This window comes from Phoxinus phoxinus (genome assembly GCF_949152265.1).
Source record: "Phoxinus phoxinus genome assembly, chromosome: 6".
NCBI lineage: Eukaryota > Metazoa > Chordata > Actinopteri > Cypriniformes > Leuciscidae > Phoxinus > Phoxinus phoxinus.
Window position 1 is genome coordinate 30,435,226 of NC_136881.1, and position 19,308 is coordinate 30,454,533.

Consider the following 19,308-nt stretch of genomic DNA (forward strand, 5'->3'; position numbering starts at 1 on the left):
TTATCTTAAATATAAATCTTTTGTAACAAAATAAATGTCTTTACCTTCAAAATGTGGAACTTTTAACCATTTTAATGCATCCTCACTGAATGAAAGCATTTTAATTTCTTTGCCCCAAACTTTTGTACTTTTACAACTACTAATAACAATAAAAAAGTCAGAAATTCCAATCAACACAGAAATCAGATCAACTTCAGAGTTTAATATTCACACCCGAAAAAAGGACAATAAAAATAAAAATACACTTTTAACAGGCTACAGTCATTACAACCAATGCAATAGAATCTCTTTCCTCTAATGCTGCAAATCAATGTGCTAATAAAATTTTCATCCCATTTTCCCCCCCCGCTCATCCTCGTGTCGTATCACCCCTCTCCCTCGCTCCAGGTGCTGGGGAGGGAACCTAGACGTGGGGGTTTTGCTACAAACCTGAGTCTTAATTACTGAGTTCATGAATTAGATAAAGCCACCCGAGGCTTGATTGAGGATGCCTCTGGTTTTGAATTGCTTTAAAGTACAAAAATAAAGAGTGACCCCGCACACCTATTCTAAAGTGGACAGTCCGAAGGCCCCGCTCCCAGCATCTGTTGCCAAAGAGTTTGGGGCTGTAAGTGTGGAGTGTTAGTGTGATTCACATGGTCCTCCGGTTGACCAACAAGGACCTCAGTTAGGTGGGGCTTTTACAGAACTAAATAACACATCATAATGACACGCACGGGCCGTTTTTTGTTGAGAGTATTTGGAGGCTAGTGGGGTGTTTATGAGGAAGAATCTGAAGATGGGCTCAAATCAAACCACAAAATTAGAGTAAACGCTCTTGATTCGAATCCAGTCCGAACCACGTTGTGATTCTGATGGCAATATGCCTCTCTGAAACAGACAGGGTGGCTGGCTGTGCAAGACCATCGAATGCCTCAAATGTGTCTAAATTTAAAGTGTAATATATGCAGTCTTGCATTCGTCTGCATAGATTTACCACAAAAGGTTTTCTTTACCTTAACGGTAGGTGCTGAATGCTAGATTTACTAACGTAAGCATGTTATGTAGCGCCTATTTTCTTTGCATATGCTCTGTGCTATGATATGCTTCACCTGCCCCACCAAATCCTGTGCTATAGCAGATAGATATATACTAATCTATATTGATAGTCTATATTAATATCCCTTGTTCTCCGCTTTCCCTTTAATATTAGTGTAATTTGTTGAGTACACTGTCCTCACGACTATTCCTTCCGGTCAATGTCGAGCGGTATTTCAAATAAAAGTGGAAGGGTGTAAAAGAAAAAAGAGGGAGCAAAAGAGGTATCGAGAGAGTTTGGAGTGATTGATTGGTGCATTAGTACACTAAGCACTCGTAACAGGGCGCATTGCACCCATTGATATGGATTTCAAATCAGTACACATGGAAGTTGTCAATTTATTCATGATAAAGAATAAGCTCAGCTTTATTAAGGAGTTTTCATCTGTGATAGAATGTAAAATGGTGCTGTGCTTTCTGGATTGACGCTGTCAACAAGTATTGATATAGACAAGAGAATAAGACTACGGCTAAAGTAACGCTTCCATGTAGTGTGGCGTGTTCTTCTCAGTGGAATGTTGACAAAACGCTTGGAAAGAACAGCCAAATAAGGCTGAGCTGTAACACCATGTCGTCAGAAGACAAAAACAAGCATCTCGTCATTGAACAATCAATATTTCAGAGATTTTTGCAAACCGATTTGAAAACATGCTTCAAAATGGAAAGAAACTGAGCCGTTTAAGAGTCTCTGACTGAAGTTTCATGGGGGAAACAAGCACACGCTCAATCTCAAGTGTCTTTATAAGCCTCAGACAGGAAGAGGATGTGACATGGGTACTCAAACCACAAATCTGAGGGTAGGGAAAAGGCAGAGCAGGGGGAGAAAGGAGGGAAAGAGACGAGACGGAGGATGATGAGAAAAAGAGAAAGACAGACACACACACAGAGTGGCTCAGGAGTATGGCTGTGGTACCCCAAAACCTGGCCTATAAAGCGGTCTAGCTGTGGGTGATTGGGTTGATGGCCCATGGGGGCCTGTGGGGTAGCTGTACCCTCCGTACTGGTATGGAGTGGGGTACGTGGGGGGCGTGGGACCAAACTGCCCAAACGGTGGGGCAGGAAATTGGGTTTGGGTGGGGTATGGGCAAGCGGGAGGACCAAATGCAGGCCTGGGAGCGGAGTAGCCTGTCGATGGCGGGAAGGGAGCACCATGGCTGGGGTAGGGCTGAAACGCTGTGCTATGGTTAGTGGTGCCCGCTGTGGAGGCTGAGGGCGGAGGAACGGGGTAGGGGGAGTAGGGGAGGGCAGAACTGGAGGCATTGGAGGGTGCACTGATTTTGGAGCTCTGCTGCTGTTGAGGCTGCTGTGGTTGCCACGGCGATGATGATCCAGCATCCTGATTGGCACAGGGTTGTGATGTCATTGTAGCATCTCCTATCCCTTTGCTTTTTTGGCAGAGAATTTCTTGCAGCTTTTCAATGCGCACTCGTCTTGTGTGAGCGAGAGAGCGGAGCGAAAGGAAGCGTTCGAGGAAGGAGTCCAGTGATATCGAACCTTCCAGAAACTCATCTGCTAGAACCTGAAAGAGAGTGAGTGATTTTCAAATCCTCACACCGTGGGGTTGGTAACACAATATCTAAATTGTATAACATTATGTAATGCTTAGGAGGTCGGTAGTTCATAAAACTTCAGATACAATATATACATTACATTCAAAAGTTTGGAAACACTAAGACTTTATATTTTTGAAAGAAATTGCAACTTTTATTCACCTTAGTTGAATTATGAAATGCTACTTAAATTAAAAAATATATACTGTATTATTTAAGATCTCTGTTCATAGAATAGAGTTAAGGATTACATAACAAGATTTTCTTCCAGTTGCATAAACTGCTAAATTAGTAATGACATTTATTTAAGTCAGTTACATAAAAAGTAGACTGGTCTAATTCGAAAGTAAGACTGATTGCATCTTGACTAACCACTAGCTGGTCGTACTAGTACTTAAGACACAGTCTTAACATATTGGCTATGATTATGCAACTGGCAGCAGAATTGATGGCTTTGTCATGCATGACATGAAATGTAATTAAATGTTAAAATATCTTAATATTAACACATTTTTTTTTGTTATAATAAATTAAATGCTACACTGGTGAACAGAAGAAGAAGAAAGAAAAGAAAAAAAAACATGTTCTAGGTGTTTCCAAACTTTTGAATGGTTATTGTCTAAGAAAATACACTATATGAGTGCATCAAAGTTTCCAGACTTAAGCTATTTAAATATAATTTATCCACACATTTTTAACCCTGACAGTTTCACCAGCAGTGAAAACGCAAACATCAAAATAACAAAAGAAAATACAAGTTTATCATAAAAAAGATGGTGACCCACCTCTGATTCTGCCTCTGTGTTGGCGCCCTCTGTCTGCAGGCGAGACAACAGCCCCTCAGGAGACACCTGTCCCATGATACTGTCTGCAAAGTGGGGCACAGAGGGAGAGAGAAACAGAAGTGAGAGAGAACTGATACATAAATAGGTGGGCTTGTAACAGAGTAAGAAACTGAAAAATGAGAACGGTTATGCAAACAAATCAGTTGGCTAAAAATGTGCAATAATTTTAAACAAAAAGCAGTATTGAATGAACAGAGAAAGAAAGAATGAGACTACAGGGAAGAAATAGGCCAGCCCCACACATAGCTACTGTGTGATGTAATGTCACAGATGCAAAAAAGGGGGAGGAGAATGAGTGCCTGAACAAAACAAGCTCTTAGACCAGCACTAAGTGACAGGCGTATGCACAAGATATACCAGATTTTCAGGCTGAACGAAAAACTCTATTTAGATATCCAGTAAGAATTCTTGTGTGTGTTTAAAAGATCAGGGTTCCCAAAAGTACAGTGAAAACTGCCAGTGCACTTTAACTGTAATATGAACAAAAGTCAAAAGAACACTGTAATTTTAGTTTCACTTAATCACTGAGCTAATAAGCAGTGCTAACAATGGAATCTTTCAAAAAGTTCATTCTGATGAACTCGTTCTATTTTTCACAATGCCTAAGCTTTCCCTTTTAGAATAATACAAATTGGTTTCCATCAGGGCTTAAAAACTTAACGTTTCTGTTCATATGTTCCTCCTGTAACATTACAGTTCCGAAAACAGTTTGATTAGAAAAAATGCCAGTTAATAACATCATCTAACTTTTCTTTTTGCCTATACTTTATACCAGAACTTGAATAGAGCTTTATACTAAATAGCTTTATACTAAGAGCTTGTGACTGAACCCGGCTCAATAGTGAATGAAGTGCTGCACACATTTTGGAGACCGTCCCTGTTCCGCCGTCTAAACTGGTTCTTTAAATAAATACTGTTTTCCATATTCAAAAAATGTTTGTAAAGGCTAATGTTCTATGTATTTTAGGAACTGAGAAGAGTGTCTGTCTGGTATTTGTCTTCTAATCATAAACAATACAGCCTGTGCATAGTACATCATATTACAACACACGATTTTGTCCAAATGTATGAAATGACAGAAAAAACGAAGCGCTCGCATAGTTACAATAAACGTGTAACCTGTAAGTTGGTTAAAACGTAATGCCTGAACTTACTGCCTCGGATGCGGCTGTTAATAACTGACAAACACACATATCCCAGATATTCATTGTTGAAAAACCTCGTAACTCAATTTGAACTTGATTTGGGGAAAATGTCAATAATATAATGACACACGCAACTGCCATAATACTAACTTTGACAACATGGTGTTTAATTATTTAAAAAGATACAGGCCTAATTTGTTTTCCTGAATTAGCAGTTCTACACTAACTTGCAATTTTTCGCTGGTTTCAAAACACACACGACCATATTACCTGCCATTCATTTTCTTAATATTTTAACGGTCGGCGATATAGCCTGGAAATCGAGACCAAAATCTGAAAGATTTATGGTCTGGTCTCGATTAATGAAAATCGGCCAGCTCGAGGGGCGGCATCAAGCAAGCGTGCATTTGAAAATCTCACTGCACGCAATTGGCTAACACTACGACCAATCACAACAATACATGGGGCGACGTATCACTAAGCCCCGTTACCAGCGGAGTAGTAGTGGGAAGTTCGGATCATTTTACTGACTCGGATCTTTGAATCTCGTTCAAAATTAACAAATCTTTTTTCGAGTACTTTCGTTCACTTCAGCATAATATAATTAAAATGTCATGTTAAATAGCCCAACACATCTAGTACTTAGGAAAATATTGATTACATTTGAAAAGTTGGGTCCAACTTAAGTTCAGGCTATTGCAGTCTGTTAATTCACCTCACCTCCTGATCCACAGCGTTCTTTCTTTTGCAACTTCACATTTATCACGTCTACTCTGTTCCCCGCCTCTCGTGTCTGTCTTCGGGTTCGAACTTGAGTGGAGCTAACTGGTAGATTATACCTTTGCCGTATCCGGTCGGCAAAACAGCAAAAACTTCCTTGTTGCAAAGGAACGATTCGAGCGCCGTCTTCTGTTCCTCTTTTAGAGATAAAGGCAAGTCTAATTTTTTCATTGTAGCGCCCAAAGCCGTTTCAAACAACTGGTGTTCATCCATAGCCATCTTTCAATGTTTACTAATGACTTTGACGTCACAGCGCTGTCATCATCTGTTCAGCTCACCTCTGGCCCGCCTATATCAGATAACCAGATGTGATTGGTGCAGCTCAGATAGAGGGGCATATTTAATGAGCATTATTACTCGACACCAGAGCTAACTGTTCAAATTGTGCTCTCGCGAGAACTCTGCAGTTTCAGGGTAGGTCGGCGACATATCCCCGAACAAACTCCTGAGATCCAAAAGCTAATGCTATGCTAGTGTTTTTGTTCAGAACGATTAAACTAAATTTGGTTTGATGTTTTAATTTTCATTTAAAAACTTGCCAATGACAGAACATTACGACTTTAAAGGTTGTGTAGGTAAGAATTGTCTAAAGAACTTTTTTTCAAATTGGCTTAAACTGTCTTTATATACCAATACATAATTAAAATGTAAGTACTTTGAAAAAGAGAGTATAAAAATTGAGTGACTATAGTGTATTTAATCTTCAAAAAAACACAGCTTATTAATTCCTACCGGGACGAAACAAGTGATTGGCTTGCGCGACTGTCACTCTCCGTCGCCATGACTACCGCCGCTATACTGGCTCTGCCCACGTGCACGCACTCGCGCACCCGTTTTTAGGTGGGACTGAATGGAATTAATGAGCTGTGTTTATTGAAGATTAAATACACTAGAGTCACTCAGTTTTTTATACTCTCTATTTCAGAGTACTTGCATTTTAATTATGTATTGGTAGGGTATATAAAGACAGTTTAAACAAATTTGAATAAAAGTTTTTTTAGACAATTCTGATCTACCCTACCTTTAAGATATACACTTTTTAGTAACAGCTGAACAGAAACTTGTATAACAAAAACAGAAGAAAAGAAAAAAATATGACAAAAACTCAAGTCTTGCGAATAAAATTAATGTTACTATATAAAAATAAATCTGAAAATGTTGGTTGGTTTGGTGATTTTATGTTTATAAAAAAGGCTATACAGTTTAGAATATATTTAAATAATTTATTTTCCATGAAAATCCCAAATGGTTCCCGTTTTAATTAGGAAAATACAAATCCACATTACCAACATGAGTAATTTCTGCTCAGCGCAAAACTACTCACTTCTCCTTCTTGGTTTCAGAAAACCTGCTCTAAAAACAATCAATTTCTCACCCCCTTTTCATTTTACATAAATTTACCCCGCATTCATTCCTACATTCTCTTTGAAACCTTTACTTTCACAACCCAAATCAATCCCTCTTTTCTCTTACCTCTCAGGACACAGTGCTGTTTGTATTTCTCCCTCACGTCCTCCAGTTCGGTGTATTTCTCCACCAGTCGCCCTCTCTCTTTTTCGAGACGGGGCTTCATGTCCAGGTTTTGCTCGGCCAGACTGCGGTTGGCAGCCAGAGCCATTTCCCTCTCCAGCTGAATGTTCTGAATCTGAAAGAGAAGAAAGATAGTGACACATGACAAAAACTACAATGCTACAGGCATTATAAAGTACACAAGGACAATATATCTTCAGCAGGACTGTCAAGACTGGGACGTTTACTTAAAGGGCAACTGTTGCCAAAATTTAACCTAGGCTCTTTTTGTTTATCTACCCGAGTCAAACTTTTGTGTAAAAGCATAATTAGAATTGAAACGCCACTTTTAAGATTGAGCGTATTTTCATTTTAGGTCAAAATGCCTTTTAAATGGGAGTGCATGGGGCACTTCTATGATAGAATCAAAATCGCTATTTTTAAAACACTAAGGCGGCTCGACACAACATTATACTGTGCTCGAAGTATCACCAGGGGCTCTTCACATGAACTTGAGCATTGACTACATTGTTTGTGTACACAAAGTTTACTAAAAAGAAAGGTCACTGTACTCACTGTAGCTGTTGTTCTTCTCGGCTACCGGCAAAAATAGTCGATCTGTATCACTGAATCATTTCATTATTATATGAGGATCTTTTTTCAAATACAAGGTCAATATTGATTTTCACTAACGACAAAACAACAAATTATCTGTGAATTTATATGGAACTAAGCTTTAGGAGCTTTCCATCTTTACTCTCCTCCCTGTTACGTTGCATTCGGAGATCGACTACTTTTGACTGACAAAATTCCAGCCACCGGAAACACTAACTGATAAAGTGAGTCGTACAAAACCTTTAATTTTAGTAAACTTTGTGTACACAAACAATGTAGTCAATGCTCAAGTTCATGTGTAGAGCCCCTGGTGATACGTCGAGCACAGTTTAATGTTGTGTCGAGCCTCCTTAGTGTTTTAAAAATAGCGATTTTGATGCTATCATAGAAGTGCCCCATGCACTCCCATTCAAATGGCATTTTGACCTAAAACGAAAATGCGTTTTTAATGCCATTCTAATTATGCTTTTACATGAAAGTTTAACTCGGATAGATAAACAAAAATAGCCTAGGTTAAATTTTGGCAACAGTTACCCTTTAACAATGGCTGTTGGTGTGAAGGAGACAAGTGGTAATTTCTTTATTTCTTTAAGTTAATCTGAGATTACCGAGATGAGCGGATATGAAACCATTCAATGTGATGTTTTATGCTGCCTCCACATGCTATCTGAAATTTCCTACTTCCCACTTTTGAAGCTGTGATTACAAGCTTGTCGTGTTCAAGTGATTTGTTGTCGGAAAGAACAGGAATCATTGGGGACAACAGGTTTACTCTTGCCTATTTATTAGGGAAACCTTATTAAAACCAAAATTATGTTTTGTGTCCTATTCGTTGGCAGCCATATAATCATTTGCCACGCTATCTAGATAGTCAACTTGCTGACAATTTTAGAATTGGCTATTTTTGTTGTGTATAAAACATACAGTACGCTTCAGATGATTATTCATAAATGTAAATATGCACTACTTTAACGACAAGGCGATCTAGCTGTTAAAACGAATTAAGAATAGCAGTCACAATAGCAATTATTCTCCTCTCTGCCATGTTTAAAGATTATGGCATGCACATCTTGGGTATAAAATTATCTCAAGAGTTTCCCAGTAGTACGATTTGAGAAGGCATTCATGTCCAATTTCCTACTAGGAAACTGGTATTTAAAATAATTCCAATAGCACATGAATGCAGGCAGCATTAATTGTGCTGTGTAAATTAAAAATAACATATCTAGAAAAGTTTATTTACAGCCTCATTAATAAGCAAGTTAATCACACGACAGACTACTATAGTATGTCACAAAAATGGAGCTGTTCAAATAAAAGTTATGTCATTCCAAATAGCATTTTTAGCCCTTCAGTGCTGCATTTACCAAAAGTATCACACAAAAAATAGGTGTAGAAACAATTTTCACTCAGAAATTGCTAGTAAATTTGTAAACTATTTCAGAGAAACAGCAAGTAATACATTGAAATATATATTTTTTTTTATTTGGAAATTAATGAAATAATATTTTCTTGTAAAACATACTCAATATTTTTACAACTTGGAAAAATATTTTTTTTATGATGCAAGCGCAACGTAGAAACCAGTGGTTCCATTTATAGCTGAGGGCGAAAAACATCAATCCATGAGTTTTGACTGTTCAAAGTCTCTGTACTTAATCCTAATTTTTTTTTTTTTTGATCAAATCATTTTAGAAGGCAAATTACAGGTCATCGAAATACTGATGAGAAAAGACAACATATACCTCAGTCACATTCATAATGGAAGTACAAACCAATCATTCACAAAAAAATATTGTCCTCCACCAATGCTCTGACATATCTTTTATGTTTACGTAAAGTCAATTATTATGCATAGTTGCATACTAATGTTTTACAGTAGGTTTGAGGTTAAAGATGCAAGGCCTTTTAATCGATAAACATTAGAAAAACAAACAATAATCTGCAAACTTTAGATTTGAGCGGTATGGCAGACAAGGGAAAATTTTAGTAGACAAGACTTTGGTCTGTTGGACTACTTGTTCCAACAACAACAAAACGTAGAACATGGTGAACGAGTCTTAAGGACTAGGGCTTTTTTGGAGCCTGGACACCATTCACTTTCATTGCATGGAATAGAGGAGCATGAACACCCTTACTAACATCTCCTTTTTTGTTCCAAAGAGGAAGAAAAATTATATGGGTATGGAACAACATAAAGGTAAGTAAATAATGACAGAACTTTCATTTCTGGGTGAACTATTAATGTAACAAACATCCATCATCATCATCATCATCATCTTACCTCATCAGACTCCAGTGCCATAGACTCCACCCGCTCCGAGTTGTCCAGCAGATTCTGCAACTCGGACTGGCTGAGGTCTTGAAGCTTCTCCATTGATTTGCTAGGACAGCTGAAAATCAACAGTAAAGTTTACTAAGCTGTACTCATAATTTACTTATTACATTATCATATTCATAATATATGATCATAATATATGTCAAGACTCAATAGCATATTGTGTTCCACAGAAGAGTCATACAGGTTTGGAACAACGAGTAGCATAAATGTTGGCAGAATTTTCATTTTAGGGTAAACGATCCTTTTAAACTGACCTATGCTAGCAGTGAATACTTGGTAAGTGTAATTTGGATATACAACCACGACTGATAGTTAATCTGGACCGCCAATGGCAGTCATCTGTCATTCAGACAGTGGATGTAATAACTTAGTGGAAGTGGACTAACGTTACTTAAAGTATGGCGAAGAATGATGCTATTGAAACTAAGATTAACTCTAACTGCTTGTTATATCTTAAAGAATATCTCAATACTTACAAGGTACAAGCAAATCAAAGTCCTCTCCGCAGGGTGCTCATGGAAAAACATCAAACTTAATTGGAAGCGAGTGACGTCAAGATGTAGACGGAAGCGTTGAGACTGACAACTGCCTCGCGAGCGTCTTCGGCGTTAAAACCCGCTATCTGCGAGAAACACGCCTGAGGCAGTATCGGTACAAGGTGTCACGCGTTATTTAGCGCAACAGAGTAGAAATATGTTCGCTAAATTATTCCTGGAATCTCCCCGCGGTTAGCTGAACGGCTAACGTTAGCACACTAAAAAGAGAGCTGTTGGGCAAGGCGGGTTGTTATTCAATACAAAACGGCGTCGGACGAAATAACAACTCAGAAAGACATAATAATATGTCTCCGGTAAAACAGCATCGATGTCATTTCGAGCAAAACAGTGCAAATAAAGGTTAATTCACGGTGTATATTCCTATTCTTAAGGGAAAGTTTCACTTCTCGTTGACAGATATCGCGGCCATCTTTGGATGAGACCATTGTCGATTTTGTCTAGGGAAGTGAGATACGATACCCCAAAACACAATTTACCTTTATTGTCTGGAAAATCGCTTACAGTTTTAGTGTATGGATTAAATAACTATATAAATGTTCTATAATGTATACTATTGAAAGACATTCGCATGTTCCAGTGAAAATTCCATTATGCTCCCCTATCTTTGACATTACATGGTGTGGTCCTAGCTGACTGAAAGGGAAACCCCGATGTGACGGGAATGTTCCATATGTGATGTGATATGGCAGTAGGGTTGGTCCTACTATTTCACCACACAGACAAGAGAGTTATATATATATATATATATAAGTTTAATATTGCAGCAAGAAAATAATTGTTTTGCATATTTACATATAAAAGCACTTGGAGACACCCATAGTAGAAAATAATTGTATTGCTTGTAATTACAGGCACTGTAAAATTACATTTATTTACTTTTTTTGCATATTCGGTTACATCCATTGTTATTTTTTTGTGATTTTATGAGTTTTCAGAGTTTCATTAGCAAAAGACCATCATTGCCGTTTGTAATAATGGCAACACATTATTTTTTATTAAAAAGTTATGGTAGCCAAGCAATTAAACTATACGCTCTGAGCTGTAGTGGGTTAAATACAGTGTATAGCTAGCTATTGTCGCCAGTTTCACAAAAAAACTTCCAAATCTGTATTTTGTACATGACAATATTGTAAATTCACATTTTTAAGAAAAGAAAAAAAACACAAGGACAATAGCAGTGATAATGTAGTAGTCTACTAATTAAAATTGCTCATACGAACAAAGAGAAGTGTATGGTGTATAACGTGATTTCAGTGGTTTCTTAGACCTTTAAATGCAGAAATTGTTAGGAAACAATGAAGAACCAAAGCTGCAATATCATAAAACAACAGCTGCCCAGAGATCGCTTTGTAAAACCCCTGTCAAAACAAAAAGAGAAAATGTTATGGTAAATTTTATTTAGAGTTTATGGTAAAAATTAGAAGTTTATATTTAGCAAAAACATAACAGTATTCGACAATGTGTGATTTTTTGCCTAAATACATTCTCCATTAATGCTGAAGTCACAGCACAGAACATATGTATTATGCTATTTATTTAGGTATAGTGATTTTTTCACTAATTTGAACTTACTTGAAAAACCTCTTCTGGACAACCATGATCATGTGAGCAAGGAGGGAGGTCTAGAGAGGTACTTGCAGCATAACTATACAGAACAAGACCAATCAGTGTTCCCACCAGGCCAGCAATACCAGAGATCAGACAGATGTTTAGCTTAGAGAGAAAACCACATAATAGCTTATTAATGTGTATGTCGGAACAATTAACATCCAAAAAAGCTCTAGTTACTTGAATTTACCAGTGCTTTCCTAGGAGTTCTTTCAGATGCCATTCCAAAGGATCCAGCAATCACAGACTAATTGGAGAAGAAAGAGAAGGAGAAGAAGAAAAACATCAGAATTAAAAGAAAAGGTTGGATTGTTATTGTAAATTAAAGCAACTGTCAGAAGAAAAGGGTCACTGGGACTGTGTGTGTGTGTGTGTGTGTGTGTGTGTGTGTGTGTGTGTGTGTGTGTGTGTGTGTGTGTGTGTGTGTGACTATGACAATCATTCAAAACATAACTGTATCTTAGTTATAAAATAAACATACCACAGAACCTATACAGAGGGGGCACACAAACATATATTTCATATCAATGCTGGCGCTGTAAGTTGGTAAAGTCAGGAGGAGCTGAAACAAACCTAGTAATATCGCCAAAACCTAGAGAGGGGAAAACATATGCGGAGAGAGAAAAAAATTCAAACAAATATTCAACAACAAAAACATCTCAAAGAAAACTGTTACGACGACTAAGATCCCAAGCTACCATTATCTGTCTTCCTTAATGACAAAAAAATTGGCCCACATCCACTTACTGCCACCACTTCAGGGTCATGAAATTTGAACAAACGATGAAATTTGGGAGGATCCGAATCAGCAGACTGCGTTTGAGTGCTTGACATCTTCAACAGTCAGCTAAAATCAACCGAGGTACTGAAAAATAGGAGCATTTCAAAGTTCAGTTCAATGATTATAATGGCTCCCATACAGTCTGAAATAATAGTGAGAGAGTCAGTATCAAACATGATCTGATCCCCATGGATAAAGGAACGTTTTGCGGGAATACAGATGCTGTAGGAGAAAAACATCTTTGTGAGGAGAGGAAGTGGGCGGATATAATACAGAAAATGTGGCTGGAGAGAAGAGCAGCACAGCTTGATACAATTCTGATTACTCAACAGCACTGCAGAGGAAGAGGTTTAGGGTTAAAAAAAAAAAAAAAAACTTCAGTGCACAACATTCATTTCCTTTCAGAGGGCTGGACTGCCCAGATGTCCAAAACAGCTCCTTCCTTTTTTATATATTTATTTATTTGTACAGTATAAAATCACAAATAGTCATGATAACGACTGCAAACCATCACACACTTCAAGTGCACTTTTTTAGTTTCAGACATCACAATAAAATACACTAACGAAAATATGCTAGTATGCTTGTATATGTTACTGATAACTGTCTACAAATATAATTTCCATTTAAATAATTACGACCGACTCACCTCGAATGTAGTTTCTGTGAATCCTAAGCTCGTGGCAGAGAGGAACAGAGCTGTTTATGAAGTGATCGAAAACACTTAATAAAAGCTCCTATGGGGAGATGGGGGCTGGACAGACCCCTTTTCGTTGCGATGCTTGCATTAAAAAAACGCAAGGGAGGGTCTAACTCTTTTTGTATTCTAGAAAGAAAGAAGCGCAGATGTTTTATTTGGAATTATTGCGCACTTATAGGCGAGTTTGCTCAACAGGAGAAGAAACGGCTCCTGCCAGCAGACGACAAACAGCTCAAAGATCGACTCGAGCAGGCTTTTTAGGTCAGCCTATCTCACTCATTCATGTGGAATTCTTCTCTGCGTGAACATTCGCTCTGAGTTTGTGGTGCTGACAATACTCAATTGTAACTTTAAGGACGAGTCGTATTTGTTATCCCTTGTTGCAAACTTAACTTACTTGAAAACGAAGGATGACTTTGACTGTGACGACGGACCTGTCAGTGAATACTGGCCCAAGTCGGGTAGAGGAAAAGCTGGAAGACAAACAAAAAGCTCTGCGGGATAGCATCGAGAAGGGGGAGCCCAAAATATTCGGGGTGAGTGAACGTCGTGTTATGGCTTCATTAATTTTAAAGGGCTCCGCACAGATTCTCGCATGACGTGTTCTGGCACAGTCCTTTAAAAACAAAGAACGTGTAGTCAAATTGGGGTTTAATTTAAACTCCACAAAAAAAAAAAAAAATTGTTTGTTTTTTGTTTGTTTTTTTTCCTGTCAGAGGAGAAATTTTGGATATTTCCAATTTATCTTTTTGTATCCTTGCTATTTGCACCTGTATAAAATATAAGCTTAAATAGCCTACTATCTTTATAGTCCTCCAAATCTCTTAGGGCTCATGATTCAAGGAACATGGGAATTAAGAACACAAACAGGGCACAAGCATAAGCCTTTAAAGTATAATTTTATTGAACTCTTGAGTTTATATAAATTCTATATTTCCAGTATGTCTGTCAGGAGTTCTGGCCCCCTGTCCATTTTTACCATTGTAGGCCTAAATCACTAGCCATTTTGGCTACTAGGCAAATTAAATAGACCATTTAAGTATCATTATGTTAAAGAAAATACAAATTAAAAACTACAAATAGTCCATGTTGCATATTAATTATAAAATAATATAAATTGCCCAATAAAATAAAATAATTCCTGTCTTGGCTTCTGATTGGTCAATACGCTATTCCAGTTTTAATGACCAAAAACATTGTGTCCTTAATATTTTTTTTAATATATGATGTACATTTTTAAAAGCACTAAGGCACTGGAGACCATTCTGTATTATGAACTATAAGGATTACATGACTATATATTCACAATTTGGGATGACAACCCTATTGCTTAATCCTCTGGTGCTCTTATGGTTTTTTTTTTTTTTTTTTTTTCTATGAAATTGTTTTACTACATCTTAGTTCAATAATGTTTTAATTTAATATTTTGTATTTTTATGGGATTATATTGTACTGAATTATATTTACAGATATGCGTTATTTGTAATCCATATGCACTGTTTGAGCACAGACCTGAACATTTCCAACTTAAACTTTCATAATTCTTGAATGCTTTAGAATACAAGTCCGGTCACTTTGTAAAAAAAGACAATTGGCAGATTGTTGCTGAATTGAAAAAAAGTTAACTTTAGAATTTTAAGTTTGTTGTGAAAAAAGCACAAAATGTTTTTTATGAAATATATATATACATTTTCCAAAACATGTTTTTACTCTAAACTGTGAGAAAATCAAAGCCTGAAATCTAAACAAGCTGTGTTACAAATTTGAGGTTAATTCTCAACAACAAAAAAGAGCTTTCAGTGAGAAGGGTATTCCTGCACAACTGGAGGCTGCAGTTTCAGGACCCCAGTTTTAGGACCGCAGTTTTAGGACCCTAGTTTATTGTGACAGCGCCACCTACAGAAATGGATTACCAAAAACACAAATTTAACCCCTTTCGCGGCAAAGATAAAAGATCACATTGTTGATCACAACAGATTGTTGTTCAACATTCATTACTCGTTAAAACATCACACTCTTACTTATTTTATCTGGACAAACTGAGCATCATTAGAAAGATTTAAGACTCGATAGTGTTTATGATAAAACTCAAACAGCGAACACAGAGAGATCTGGGTCTCCTCTTCCTGATTTGCGTCAGTAATGTACGCAAATCTCATTCGCTGTACAGCTGTCAATCATATCACGTGGTTCAACGTGACAATAATCCTGCCCTTCTGCATGACGCGGTCCTGTTATCCGTGATAACAAAGCTAAGACACATCTCTTCACCTGAAACAAGAAGCTAATAAATGCACGATTTCGAGTATATGTGGTTTGTGTGTGATTTTCGTGCAATTTTGGGTATTTTCATATGAATTAACAATGTTTACAGTATTGCCAAGAAAGGTGTAGCCATTAGCTGCATATAAATTGCTTTATTATACCATATTTCAACATCTTTTTATGACTTAAAACCATTTTAAACCGCGACCGTAATATGGTACAAATATCCTATCTTACTCGATGGTGGTTTAAAGTGAGCTTTAAGTAAAAGTTTAATATTAATATTTTAAATTGTATCGTGTAGCTTGATGCTACTTGCTCTAATCCACCTGCTGCAGGAGCTATTCTATTCCATAATCTTATTTGTTAAAATATATATATTTTTTCTAATGAGACTTAGGATCAAGGTGGATCTTGATACTATGTACAAACTAAACCACCTGGATCCTAGAACTGCGGTCCTGAAACAGCAGCCGCCGCTATATCATCCAGTTCGGTAGGTGGCGCTGTCACAAAAAACTAGGGTCCTAAAACTGCGGTCCTAAAACTGGGGTCCTAAAACTGCAGCCTCCGGTTGTGCAGGAATATACTACTGCTTTCAGTAAGATTTTGTTTGGGTGCAGTACCAAACGTTTCCACTGGATGAAATTCGTCTCCCATTAATTTCCCATGCACAAGTGTGACTTTTTGTTTAGGACCATTTAAAGGTATAGGGTAGGCTTTTGTTTGATAAACTACATCTGTTATACTGGTTGAAACTTTTTTCACATCCTGATAGCAATATAAGTGATCTGAATATAATAAATGATATAAATGAAAAGTTATTGCAATCATTGCATTTGGTCTGAATGGATGTGCTGCTAGTCAACATATGTATTTCCATGCTGTGTATTTATGTGTTTTGGATGAGATGTGGCTTTGTTTTGGATGAGCCTTCAACAGCAGAAGTGCCAAAACCCTTCCCAAGTTTTGTACAATTCTGATGAAGTTTTCTGATCAAAAATGACTAAAGAGCACCAGAGGGTTAAATGTGACATAAAATAATAATTATAGAAGAAATAAAATTTTGGTTTAAAATACTTAATTTGGTTTAGAAAAATTACAAATTAAAAAACTTAATTGCAGCTCAAACTGATTGAAATTTCATGTCAACTGAATTATATTACGAACACTTAAGTTATATATTTTACTTTGAGATGCACAAATGTCTTACTGAGACATTTTTCTTGCTTTTTTCTGTCTCTCATATAGGTCTCTCAGATAGTAATAGGATTGCTGATCATCTCCTATTCTATACCTCTGCTTTCTACTGAGACCACAATGATACTTAACTTTGGTGTGCCTTGGTGGAGTGGCCTTATGGTAAATCAAACTAATAAGCCTGTAAGAGTTATATAATGGATTAAGGTGATGACAAAGTATTCAGTGAAATGTACAGTATACTGCATATCCACCAACCATGGACCTATCACTAAACTTTATTCTTTGTGTCCCTTTTTTTTCAAACAGTTTATCATTTCAGGCACAGCTGCAATAGCATTGGAAAAAATGACCACCATGAAGACAGTGAGTTTGAACTTACAACAGGACAGACTAACAAGCAAAGTACAGCATATAGAGTTTGTGTATTATAATGTAATTCAGTCTTGACCAATAATCAAATACAACGGCTTCACAAAAGCAGGCATGTTCTGTGTAAAAGTTTATGTCTCCAAAATCCAATGCACTTACATGAAAAAGTGATGAAAGTTGCTCTTGTCTTTAGGTTTCTGCTTGCTTGGCAGTCTCTGTTGTGACCATAATCATCTCAGTTATTGCACTTATCCTATATTATGTTGACATTGCTTCCAATCCGGCAACCAAATGCCATCATGGATCAGACCAGTGGTGTGACCAACAGTATTATGCCACTGTATGTATCTCATACCCTCATATGTGAGACTTCTATTATATTATATTAAGTATACAGACAATTAAACAGTTGTATAGTAGTAAGTACTCTTTCTTCAAAACAGAGATTCAGCACAGGAGTGAAGATAACCATCTCAATGGTCAATATTGTCCAGACAGCACTGTCCTCTGCCTTCACAGCTATACTGTATAATCACAAGAGGAACTTTACGAACTATGCGGTAAGAGAATAACAGTTTATTATATTTATTTTTAAATATTTTGTATTATTGATTTTGTATTGTCTAAATGAACTTGTGATTTAATGATGATTTATTCCAAAAGAAAAACAAAGCTTTAGTCTTGATCTTATTTGATGTCAAATGTTTTGTTTTCATAGTGTTTTGGCAAAGTGAGCATGAAAACTTGTATTCTTTTCTGCACTTCTATCTAGAATTACATTAGGAACAATAAACTTCTTACAAACACTATGAAATGTTGTGTTATATTTTAAGAACATTTAGGTTCAAATTCAAAGTGTTTTAAAGGTGGTTTGGTAATATGCACCGTATTTATTTTTCTCCTCTCTCTTTCTCTCAGACCCTGGGTGAATGACATCCTGCTTAGGATGCTGATCGTCCCATGACATTTGTACCCCCATGACAGTTGTACCCCTCATGTATCACATTTCTGGATTTTAATCTGAGGTCCTTAAACTATACCCATTCACTTGATATGTGTGGTTTTGCTTAACCAATGCTGTGCAAGAATACAATGCACTGAAATGTTGATGTATTTTAAGTGAAAATGAATTGAAAGTGAATTCTATATTTTTTTTAATCTAATATCATCAATATAAACGTCTATATGTTTTTATTATTATTAAAGTTACATTTCAAGTTTAAAGGTAATATTTTGTTGTTTTATGTTATGGTCAATTCTGATCATTTCAGCTTCTCCACATGCGAGCAACTGAGCCATTTTCAAGTAAGGGCTAAAGATGCATCTTTTTCGTCAACACTTGAACCATTAACACATTCTATTATAATTCTATTCTGTTCTATTTTAAAATAAAAAAAACTGCTACGTGTACCAGCACCTATGTGCCAGCACTTGGCCTATATTATTGCACTAAAGTTGGTTTGATCGCTTTGGATATGTAAATGTTTGCTTAGTTGGTAGAAAACAAGACCGTTTCTGTTTTGGGCAATTCGTCAGTCACATAACAAGACCACAAGATAATTAGCTTACGATAATAACGGTTTGCTCGTGAATATTAATCACGTTATTATGTGATATTTCCGAGTTGTTAGACTGATTTAAAGCTGTCTAATTGCCAACTTCCAGAAGAAAAGCTTAACACACGAAATATTAGTCAAAGGGAAAAGTAAATAAATTGATTTATAAAAAATTATGTTTAGAAGCTACATCAAGCAATAAGACGTGAATCATCAAGGCCTACATTGTGGGATCCAGACAACCCGCACTAAAAATACCCTATACCACGTGTGCAGTAAACATTTTGTTACTGGAAAGTCAAATATCCTAATGTCAGTTGTATAAAGGCCTTTTATATTTCTGTAAGCTAACTTTAGGTTCCTCTACAGCGGGCGTAACGTTAGTTATCAGAATAATGACACGTTGC

General features: G+C 36.8%; 3 protein-coding genes across 4 annotated transcripts; 1 reads left to right on the top strand and 2 right to left on the bottom strand.

The window, feature by feature from the left end:
* Positions 1 to 182: 182 nt before the first annotated feature.
* vps37c (VPS37C subunit of ESCRT-I) lies at positions 183 to 10,871 on the bottom strand. The gene is made up of 5 exons (XM_079616567.1): positions 10,339 to 10,871; positions 9,806 to 9,914; positions 6,871 to 7,042; positions 3,413 to 3,495; positions 183 to 2,596 (listed from the first exon to the last, which is right to left on the bottom strand). The coding sequence occupies exons 2-5, from the start codon at positions 9,896 to 9,898 to the stop codon at positions 1,970 to 1,972; spliced, it is 975 nt and encodes a 324-aa protein (XP_079472693.1). The 5' UTR covers positions 9,899 to 9,914; positions 10,339 to 10,871; the 3' UTR covers positions 183 to 1,969.
* Positions 10,872 to 11,148: 277 nt separating this feature from the next.
* LOC307000754 (uncharacterized protein) lies at positions 11,149 to 14,050 on the bottom strand. Of its 2 annotated transcripts, none has more exons than XM_079616576.1 (6): positions 13,906 to 14,050; positions 12,775 to 12,892; positions 12,509 to 12,619; positions 12,218 to 12,274; positions 11,992 to 12,132; positions 11,149 to 11,777 (listed from the first exon to the last, which is right to left on the bottom strand). In XM_079616576.1, exons 2-6 carry the CDS (start codon positions 12,859 to 12,861, stop codon positions 11,670 to 11,672), a joined length of 504 nt encoding a protein of 167 aa, XP_079472702.1. In that variant the 5' UTR covers positions 12,862 to 12,892; positions 13,906 to 14,050; the 3' UTR covers positions 11,149 to 11,669. The 2 variants fall into 2 exon arrangements, with proteins under 2 accessions (XP_079472702.1, XP_079472701.1); XM_079616575.1 differs by lacking the exon at positions 13,906 to 14,050 and adding an exon at positions 13,458 to 13,598.
* Positions 13,912 to 18,879, top strand: tmem176 (transmembrane protein 176). The gene is made up of 6 exons (XM_079616573.1): positions 13,912 to 14,044; positions 17,025 to 17,135; positions 17,283 to 17,339; positions 17,539 to 17,685; positions 17,789 to 17,905; positions 18,264 to 18,879. Exons 1-6 carry the CDS (start codon positions 13,919 to 13,921, stop codon positions 18,276 to 18,278), a joined length of 573 nt encoding a protein of 190 aa, XP_079472699.1. The 5' UTR covers positions 13,912 to 13,918; the 3' UTR covers positions 18,279 to 18,879.
* The last annotated feature ends 429 nt before the right edge of the window (positions 18,880 to 19,308 follow it).

Excerpts from the sequence above, each read along its gene's own strand:
- vps37c (XM_079616567.1), bottom strand. The coding sequence starts at position 9,898 with ATGGAGAAGCTTCAAGACCTCAGCCAGTCCGAGTTGCAGAATCTGCTG. Across the intron at positions 3,496-6,870 it reads ACAGCACTGTGTCCTGAGAG|ACAGTATCATGGGACAGGTG; the intron begins GTAAGAGAAAAG and ends CCCACTTTGCAG. Across the intron at positions 2,597-3,412 it reads ACACAGAGGCAGAATCAGAG|GTTCTAGCAGATGAGTTTCT; the intron begins GTGGGTCACCAT and ends ACTCTCTTTCAG.
- LOC307000754 (XM_079616576.1), bottom strand. The coding sequence starts at position 12,861 with ATGTCAAGCACTCAAACGCAGTCTGCTGATTCGGATCCTCCCAAATTT. Across the intron at positions 12,620-12,774 it reads ATGACCCTGAAGTGGTGGCA|GTTTTGGCGATATTACTAGG; the intron begins GTAAGTGGATGT and ends TCCCCTCTCTAG. Across the intron at positions 11,778-11,991 it reads GTCCAGAAGAGGTTTTTCAA|GGGTTTTACAAAGCGATCTC; the intron begins GTAAGTTCAAAT and ends TTGTTTTGACAG.
- tmem176 (XM_079616573.1), top strand. The coding sequence starts at position 13,919 with ATGACTTTGACTGTGACGACGGACCTGTCAGTGAATACTGGCCCAAGT. Across the intron at positions 17,136-17,282 it reads CTTGGTGGAGTGGCCTTATG|TTTATCATTTCAGGCACAGC; the intron begins GTAAATCAAACT and ends TTTTTCAAACAG. Across the intron at positions 17,686-17,788 it reads ACCAACAGTATTATGCCACT|AGATTCAGCACAGGAGTGAA; the intron begins GTATGTATCTCA and ends TCTTCAAAACAG.